At 40.9% G+C, this 9,973-nt stretch overlaps 1 protein-coding gene across 2 annotated transcripts; it reads left to right on the top strand.

Annotated features, from left to right (window-relative positions):
* The first annotated feature begins 109 nt into the window (after positions 1-109).
* LOC134639428 (gamma-glutamyl hydrolase) lies at positions 110-9,771 on the top strand. 2 transcript variants are annotated; one of them, XM_063490606.1, is made up of 10 exons: positions 110-1,562; positions 1,726-2,605; positions 2,752-2,866; positions 3,237-3,287; positions 3,384-3,468; positions 3,929-4,067; positions 5,865-5,971; positions 6,354-6,447; positions 6,537-6,674; positions 9,294-9,771. In XM_063490606.1, the coding sequence occupies exons 2-10, from the start codon at positions 2,488-2,490 to the stop codon at positions 9,410-9,412; spliced, it is 966 nt and encodes a 321-aa protein (XP_063346676.1). In that variant the 5' UTR covers positions 110-1,562; positions 1,726-2,487; the 3' UTR covers positions 9,413-9,771. The 2 variants fall into 2 exon arrangements, with proteins under 2 accessions (XP_063346676.1, XP_063346675.1); XM_063490605.1 differs by having other exon boundaries at positions 110-2,605.
* The last annotated feature ends 202 nt before the right edge of the window (positions 9,772-9,973 follow it).

Here is a 9,973-nt window from a genome sequence, read left to right as displayed (position 1 = left end):
GTTATTATCTGATGACTGAACTGAATATACTGGAGACAGATTAACCTTCCTCTTGTGTAGGGGTCAGCACAGACTTGTTTTTTAGGTTTTAAATACATAAAAGGGCCTTTTAAATTTGTATTTAAATTTAGATTTTGCTCTGCTAAAGGCAGAGGACACAAAACAGAAATATGGATGAGCCGGTTTCTGAAGAGAACAATGATATGAGGTCTTATGAGGTGGTCATGGGGACTGAAGCTGCTCTTCCTGTAACACACAAATTCAAAAGCGGTACCATCTCTTGGAGTCCAGTACCTTGTGGCTTATATGGCAGGGCAACTGCTGCAAATGTCATCAAAATGACCCCTGGGATTGCAAGGTTTTCTGTGACAAGAATAAGTGACACCAAAACATGTTTTGATCTGGTTATGCCAGATATTTTTCATATTTTCCAGGCAACAACGTCCGTTCAGACCTTTTGAATGATATGAAAAGTCTTCAGATGTGAAAACAGATACTAAAGCAAAATCTGACAAGCTTGCTTCCATCAGGGGTGACTCGTTGACATGACTACCAGGCAGCTCAATATCATGTTTGACAATTTCTTTATCGTCTTTGAGGAAAGTATTGCCTTACATATATACCTTACTTTTAGTAACAGTAAGATAACTTGACAAGCTTTTTTATAAGAAACAAAAATCTCTTGATGTTCAACTTACCTTTTGGGGGGGTTCAGTTTTTATTTGCATTTTATAGCATCCTGATTTTGTCATGGTTTACTTCTATTTATTTATTTTTTTCATTATTTGTTAACCTCTGTTCTTAGCCTCAGGTGGAATAGCTGGGCCAGCACCTTCCCTCTGATCCGCCCCTGGGTGGAGCCTTCTGGCTCGCGTTGTTGTTCCCCCAGCTGTTTTCTATGGCGTAATCAAGAGCTAGGCTGTTGGGTGCCACAGTTCTATGTCAGATTGTCCTTGTCAACATGGTGACCGTCAGGGCTCCTTGGTTCTGAGTAATTTCCTGCACTTACCTTGTGTAATCTGTATTTTCTGCTCCTCCTCTAGCTGCCAGGAAACCTTTGAACTCCAAGTCAAACACTCCTGTGGACTGTGAGCACCTCCAGGCAGTTTTTCTTATTTACTACCTGCAAGTGGAATGACTTACAAGGTCTCCGCCTGCCTCCTGTTGACCAAGTACTCCTCTTGAGCTCCCCCATGCCATCTTTTTATGTTAGACTGTTACAATCAATTACAAATGCAGCAATACTCATTCCCACTTACCTGGTACTCCACTAATAGTCACTCTCCTGTCTGACAGAGCTCCCAGTAGCATGCCTGTTAACTCAACTACTCACTCAAAAGAACCTGCTTTTCCGTTTTCTAATAAAGACGTGCAAACATCTGCTTGACTCTGCTCACGGAGTCCAGTTTATAACAAACTATGCCTTTTTTGGAGTTGGTGTTGTACTTTTGCCCATTTGGCAGAAAGCCCTGGATGCAAACAATCCTCCATGAGTGGAAAGGCTGGAGTGCTCAAATGGTGCACAGTTGTTTTGGTGACTCAAATCCTTCCTGTTGATTCAGGTTAGTCATTTAAAATATGAAAGTAAGCAAGTGACATTTTACATAAATGTTATGTATGGTATTTAAATGCATGTTAAGCTTTGGTGGTTACAATAACATCTTATTGTTGCATAACGTGTGTTTGCCTAAACCGAATGTTGAATTTTTCCATTTACGCAAGCAGCCTTCATGTCAGCGTTTCCTTATGCCTGCGAGAATTTGGGCGGGCTGTATTAGAAACCCTTGGAGCACCAATTGCTTTTTTTACCCTCTTCCTAAACCATAAGCCATCTGTCTGCATAATTTAAGGTAGGAATGTGTGTTCATCAGTGGTTGAAGTTAAAAAAAAAAACCATGTGTTACACAATCTGTGAATCAACTGTATCGGTTACAAAATCAGTTGCTTTTGCCACTTTTAACATAAAGCATTAGAAAAGTTGCGACAGTCATGCATGGGGATTGTTATTTTGGTCTCTTATGAGGAACTTGTATTTAAACAGCACTATTGGAAAAATACGCCTGCAACACCTTTAAACCTTTTAAATAGGAACCACGCTTTATCTTTGGAACAGAAACTTGTCTGACAGCAGTTTTTATCCATGCATGAACCTGCAGCTGGCTGCTATAGTGGTCACATGACCTCTACTATAAACCTGAGCACAAACCAATGAGGCTACATAATTTCCAATACACTCAATGATCAGAAATGTTGCCAAAAACTCCACGCTGTCAGCAAAACCTTTATGTTTGCCTCAGCAGTCATGTTGCTTGACCGGCATGTGCGGTACAGGAGTTGTCACATGTAAATCTGGGCATTCCTCACTTCCCTGAACTGACTATATCCTGTTCTAACACGACTTATATAAGTCTGCTGCTTTCATTATCCACAGCTCTGACAGCTTTGTAAAAAAGACTGCTCTGCTGAACTAAGCTGGTGACCAAAAACATGTTTAACACAGGAGTTTCGACCTATCTGTGCCTTTTTTTTGCCTGCTGCTTCTGCTGCAGCAGAGCTATGCCGACTAAACTCAGCAACGAGGCTGTGAATGACAGATCTGTGATAGGTGAGTAAAATACACCATCAGGACTTATATTTGGTATTTCACTCAGAGAGATGCATGTCTTTAGAAAGCAGAGCGAATCACTGCATTTCTGTAGCTGTGTCACTGTTGACTGTTCAATCAGAGCTGCTGTGATTTTTGTTCCACAGGTGTTTTAACTCAGGTTGTTACAGATGAAATTATGAAACCATTTGGGAGGACTTACATACCTTCCTCTTACGTGAAATACATTGAGTCTGGGGGCAGCAGAGTGATGCCTATAAGGTGGGTTGAGTCATTTAAGAGTAAAGATGAGCTTTTAAAGAAGTCTGTTCTGTTGGCTCAGATGAAAAGGAAAGAACTGGGTGTATTTAGAGATCATTATGCCTATTAAACCTCACTCAAAACAACAGTCTCTTTAAATCTGCATATTAAAAACAGAGAGAGGGTTTCTTTGAGCAGACTCATTTTGAGTCATTGGAGCTTGCTGACTTTGCATCTGCATTCAACATTAGGTGAATGTTAACTCGCCTGATGTTTCCATTGTTGCTGACATTTTGTGGAAAAGAAGTTGACCCCTGTGTGAGCTCACCATTGTGTAGTCTGAACAATGGAAAATAGTACAACACTCATTGTTTTTTGTTTCCCTGCACAGATTAACTCTGACTACATCTGAATATGAGAACATTTTCAGGAAGATAAACGGGTGAGCTACTGTATATTAATTTAAATGTGTTGGTAACTGAAATTTGTGTCTAAATAGATTACACCAAGTTTTATTTGCCATGTGATGTCGGTTCAGGTTGATTTTCATCGGGGGAGCTGCAGATTTGGAGACTTCAGACTTTGCCCGGGTGGCGAAGATTTTTTACAGGCTCGCTCTGGCGGTTAGTACAGAACATCATTCTCTGTTTATTGTTTTTTGCTTCAAAAGCCTGTCTCGTTTGTGCAGAAATGAACTCCTCTTAGGGGAAGATCTTGTACCTGTCCTGAAGGTTTCCAATGGTTAATAGCAAAGAAAAATAAGAGCTTCTTATTGAACAACATTTGAACAATTACACTTGGCATTTTGAAATTCTGCTCTACAAAATTAATGTTAACTTCAATCAATTATTAATAGTTTGAGGTTAATCTTTGCACTGAGAACATTGTTTAAGATCAAGACTAGTTTGTTGTTAATATGACGTACACTTGCCCTACATCTGCAGGACATTTAAGCTACTGTTGACTGCAAAACGGGAAAAAAAAGAAAATTTAGCAACATTTTGTACGTTAGCGTAAATTTTCGTTTTGGTTTCCTGCTGTTGGTGCAGAAAAATTACATTTCCAACTTCCTGTGACTTTCAGGCTAATGATGCCGGGGACTACTTCCCTATTTGGGGCACATGCATGGGAATGCAGCTACTCACTGTGCTGGTGGCTGGTGAAAATCTCCTGACAAAAACCCCAGCTGAGAACTTAGCATTGCCCCTCAACTTAACCACAGGTTCATGCTTGGTTGCTGTCTTTATGTGAATCTGTGTTTTTTTTTTTTTTTTTTTTTGTTTTTTTACTCTTTAAATTAACAGGAGGAATGTGTTTTTGTATGTATGTATGCATGCAAGCAAGCTAGCTGGAACTTTTTTTTTTCAGTGGTTAGAAATTTTTTGCAGAAGAGTGCCTGAACAAAACACTTGGTGTCAGTAGAGGCAAGTTACAAATCTGGGGGATTTTTGGCCCAACTTTAAATGCTCTTTCTGCATATATGTGATGTGCTCTTTGGATGAGATTGTTGTTGTAATTCTTTGACCCTAACTTTACTCTTACCCTAAGAAGCTCCTCTTGAGCCTCTGTTCTTGCCCGGATGGTGTGGAACCTTCTGCCTGATTGCAGAAGCTGGAACAGTTTATTGCTGGCGTGCAACGGGTCCTTCAGTATCCGAGCTGCTCTAGAGCAGCATCTCCTGGTATAGATGTCCTGAAGGGAGGGGAGAGCAGTCCTGCAGCAGCGTTCTGCTGTACGCTCTCTGAAGAGCTTTTTTGTCCTTGACACAGCTGTTCCCATACCAGGATGTGATGTTCTGTGTGAGAATGCTCTCCACAGCGCCTGCATAGAAAGTCCTGAGGATCCCTGGAGAGACCCTGAACTTCCTCAGTTGTCGTAGGTGGTGCAGGCGCTGCCTAGCCTTTTAGGACTGGACCTGAATGTGGGCAGATCATGTCAGATCTGAGGAGATGTGGACACTGAGGTACTTGAAGGACTATACCGTCTCCACTGGAGCGCCGTTGATGGTAATGGGCTTGTAGTCTCTGTGCTTACTCCTTCCGAAGTCCACCACCAGCTCCTTGGTCTTGCAGACGTTCAGCTGGACTTGGTTGTCCCGGCACCACGATGCCAGATTCTTCACTTCATCCATGTAGGCCGCCTCATCGTTATTGGAGATGGCACCCAACACCACTGTGTCGTCAGCAAACTTCATAATTGTATTGGAGCCAAGAGTGGCCACACAGTCTGAAGTGTAGAGGGAGTAGAGCAGTGGCGAGAGTACACAGCCCTGTGGCGCTCCTGTGTTGATGGTGATGCTGTCGGAGACGCACCTACCCACCCTCACCACCTGAGTTCTGCCAGTGAGGAAGTCCAACACCCATGCACACAGACGGCTGTTGTGTCCTAGATCCCTCAGCTTTGTGAACAGTCTGCTGGGCACTATTGTGTTAAATGCTGAACTGTAATCAACAAACAGCAGTCTCACATAGTTACCTTGTTTTTTGTCCACGTGGCTAAGGATGGTGTGCAGAACATGGGCGATGGCGTCCTCCGTGGATCTGTTGAGTCATTAGGCGAACTGGAGCAGATCTGTGGTGTTTGGGATGGAGGAGGAGATGATGTTTTTTTAACAGCCTCCCACCGAAGTCAGTGCAACTGGCCAGTAGTTATTTAGGCATGAGGGCTTGTTGTTCTTGGGCACAGGGATGATGATGGATCTCTTGAAGCATTAAATTGTTAAATTATTAAATTGTTCTCAAAAGCTTTGTCAGTTAGAGAACAAATAAAATAATCAAACTGAGATGCATCAAAAAATATTCAAATTTCTTCCCCCCAAAAGTCTATTTTTGCCTTTCTTCAGAGTGTGAGGTTAGATATATCAGCTATGATGACTTCTGAAGACCTCTGAACAGTTAAATTGCCTAGATTCTCTTATCCTAAGCTGATATATCTATTCAGACATTTTTTCTTCTTTTGTGTTAAATGTGTTCAATTTTATAAGTGGACTTAATCAAATACCCTTTTGTGTTGCGTGCAGAGGCGCAGTCCAGCCGGATGTTCAATACTTTCCCAGATGAGCTCATCAATGCTTTGACCCAGGAACCTCTGACTGGCAATTTTCACAACTATGGAATTACAATAAAGGTACAGCATAAGCCTTCTTCTGACCAGTGTCGCCAAACAGAAAGTTTTACTTCTTCTATTAGGTTTTGAATAGTTATTGTTTGGAGAAATAAAATCCCAGCCAATGATCACAGTTAGGAGCCTTCGTCTCAGCAGGGGTTTAACAGATATACTATACAGATATGTCTTTTAATCTGCATTCAGAATGAATTTGTCTGCCATGAAAAGAGTTGTCGTCATTTGAGCGGACATTAAACAAAGCATTAGTAGAAATGAAGCCCAAAAGTGAATTCTTCTAATAAATCCAAACAGTTCTGAGTGTTGCATACAAGAAGGAGAGTTAAAATAATAACAAATAGAGACACTTAAATGATAACTGCTAATATGACGAATGTTCTCACAGGACTTCCAGGAAAATGAGATGCTACAGAGTTTCTTCACCATCTTGTCAACAAACATCGCTAAGAACGGAGCTCACTTTGTGTCAACTTTCGAAGGTTACAAGGTTTATTTTTTTTATTTGGGAAGCTGAAGGATTTCCATGAAACAGCACTGTACCAAGAGATATATTGTTTTGTTACGACAGGTAAAAGATATCCTTTCTACGGAGTTCAGTGGCACCCGGAGGTGAATCGTTTTCAGTGGAACAGAAAGCTGAACTTCCCTCACTCCCGTCACGCTGTGCAGCTATCGTCGGTGCTAGCTGAATTTTTTGTCAGTGAAGGTAACATGACAAGCATGCATTATCAAAAAACATACACTGCTCAACAAAATTAAAGGAACACTTTTTAATCAGAGTATAGTATCAACCCAATTAAACTGGGATATTAATCTAGTCGAATAAGAAGCAGAGGGAGTTGTTAATCAGTTTTCAGTTGCATTGGTATTACATGAAATCAACAGATGCATTCAGCTAGGGTCAATGTCACTACTGGTAGTATAAGGTGATACATGGACCCTACATAGGTTGCACAGGTAGTCCAACACCTCCAGGATAACACAGCAGCGTGTACAATGACCAAAAGGAGTTGGACAGAGCTATAGAAGGTCCTAACTCATCACCAGCACTGGTATCTGCTCCTTTTTGAAACGAGGAACAGGATGAGCACTGCTGGAGTCCTACAAAATCACTTCCAGTAGGCCACTAGTATGAATGTCTCTGACCAAACAATCAGAAACTGACCGTAGCAAGAGGGCTTGCCGTGCTCTAGTGAGCCCTGTGCCTAATGCTGAAAATACATAATCATTTATTTCACTGGCATAACCAAAAACACAGAGGAAAAAAATAAGTGGTAATAAAAAAAACTTCATTGTAGTGAAGTGAAACTGAGTGCTGAAGACAATGAAGACGGTCTAATGTGGCCAATAGCTGTCAGTTTCCTGTGTGTGTGTGTGTGTGTGTGTGTGTGTATGTGTGTACGGGTTCGTACTATCCTGGTGGGGACCAAAATCTGACTTTTACTATCCTGGTGGGGACTTTCTGCACCGTGGGGACCAAAATCCAGGTCCCCTCGGGGTTGAAAGCAATTTTCACACTCAAAATGCGGTTTTACTGTCAGGGTTACAATTAGGTTATGGTTAGGTTTAGGGTAAGGGTTAGGGTTAGGCATTCATTTTTAATGGTTAGGGTTAGGGTAAGGGGCTAGGGAAAGCATTATGTCAATGGGATGTCCCCACGAGGATAGCAAACCAGACATGTGTGTGTGTGTGTGTGTGTGTGTGTGTGTGTGTGTGTTTTTAAATCTTTTATTTGTATTTATTTTTTTGCTTCCTTTGTGGTGACCGCTATTTCCTGGTGAAACCAACTTAACTAATCAGCATCACTGATGCAAACCTTATATAAAACAGCGTGCTATCTTCTCATGAACTGCTTTCAGAACTGTGGGTATATTTATCGCCCTGTTTTGATCAGTTTCACTTGCAGACGTGAAAAGAAAAAAAAAACCCAAAACAACTTTTCACAGGACTCCATGCAGTGCTGTGTAAACTAGCAGCTTGCAGAACCATTTTTAGTGGCAATAGCTTAAGTAATCCTTTTGTATGACTTTATCGGTCTGTCACGTCACTGTGGAGGAATTTGGGCCCTCTGTTCTTTACAGCAGTGCTTCAGTTCATTAAAGATTGCAGACAATTGTTTATGCACGGCTCCTTTAGGTTCCCGTGACAGGATTTCACTAGGGTTGAGGTCTGGAATTTGGGCCGTTGCAACACCTTGATTCTTTCCATTTTTTTTTTTTTTTTTTTTTTAGCCATTCTGTTGCAGGTTTGCTGCTGTGCTTGGGATCGTTGTCCCAACAATTTTGGATAAAGCACGTGAAGATTACACTATGAATTTAGACGCTTTCGATTAAATTGGCTAAGTAGAAAGGCTACACAGGCGCCACTGTGCACTGTAACAGGAACGGGAAGTGATACTACTTACCGCAGAGCGAGCTAACACCCAGTGAGATGCAGTGATGGAGCATCACTAGTATTTGGAGTTCATGGTTAACTCGGTGACTGCAAGGCATGCAGGTCCTGTGGCTGGCAAAAGAGCACAAATAATTACCCTCCACCATTGTGCTTGGCAGCTGGTGTGAGGGGTTAGTGCTCATTTGCATTTGCTTGGTTTTCTCCAAACATGGCACTTAGCATAATGCCCAAACATCTCTACTTTGGTCTTGGCTATCCAAAGAACTTTGTTCCAGAAATCTTGCAGTTTGTTCAGATCCATCTTTGCAAACCTAAACTGTGCTGCCTTGTTCTTTTTAGGAAAAATGTCGCTTTGTCTTGGCAGCCCTTCCAAACAAGCTATATTTGCATCCATCAGTATACTCTCATGAATTGTAGCATTTAACATGGTTACTAAGGCCCGAGTACGAGATGTCTTGTTTTGGCTCTTGTTTGTTTTGTTTCTTTAAATTTCTGAGTATTGCACTTTAAGTGAATTTGCTGGGCTGTCCTCTTCTGGGAAAACTATGGCACACACCTAAACGCTCCAGACTTGCAAACTGTCAAAATTTCTGCTTGTATAGGAGGGGTCTATAAAATCGTTACTTGCTGTCGATTATTTTATCAAGTGAGTTTGATTAATTGCTATTAAAGAAGTAAACGTATACTTAGTTTTTCACAGGATTTTCACATGACCGCAGATCTAAAACTAAATGTTCAAAATTCCATCAGTCCATGATAAATGGCTAAAATGTACACAGGATTTGTACATGAACCACATAAGAGCAGAACAGACCAGCACCAACAGATATTACCATTAAAGTTTATATATGCCGATCTATCAAATTCCTCCATTAAGCTATTTTATTCTAACGTAACCTAACCACATGTATGTCTGCTCTGCTTTGTTTAGCAAGGAGAAGTTTACATCACTTTGACAGTCCTGCAGAAGAGGAATCATCACTGATTTACAACTACTCACCTGTCTATGTTGCAAACATCACAGCATATGAGCAGGTCTACTTCTTCTGAGCTACTCCTGCAGCTGAATGGATCTCTGCACATGTAAATGTTTATATGCTCTAGTGTCTGTAGGACGCTTGCGAAGTCTGCTGGTTTTAATACCAGATAATCAAAAGTGCAGTTTAAACCTTTGAGCTGATTCAGAGTGTATTTGTATTTTACTAAGGAAGTATTTTTGCTGGCAATTATGGCATTACCGATGCAGAACTATTACTTTAATGGGAAAAATAACACATTGATGTGCTCGTTTGTAAAAGTGAAGTGAGACTATCAACCCTGTAAATGTGACTGTGTTTGAAGTAGAACATCTGGATAGATTTTAGGACAACTAGGTCCACGTCTTTTGTACTTGGTGGTCATTTAATAAACAATGTTTTAATGTGTGTGGGTTTTTATTTATTTTTTTTAAGGCCAAGTGAAAAATATCTTCCAGTTCTACTTAATAATTAAGCGATCAACTTCTTATGACAAACCTGGGTATCATAAATGTGTTACCTCCTTTGCTCTTCAGCATAGGAGGTAACACATTCATGATGTGTGTAATGCAAAAAACTGGAAATAAAAGCTCTC

The sequence above is a fragment of the Pelmatolapia mariae genome, linkage group LG12 (assembly GCF_036321145.2).
Source record: "Pelmatolapia mariae isolate MD_Pm_ZW linkage group LG12, Pm_UMD_F_2, whole genome shotgun sequence".
NCBI lineage: Eukaryota > Metazoa > Chordata > Actinopteri > Cichliformes > Cichlidae > Pelmatolapia > Pelmatolapia mariae.
Note: the sequence above shows the minus strand (reverse complement) of the source record. Positions and strands in the feature narration are given on the sequence as shown.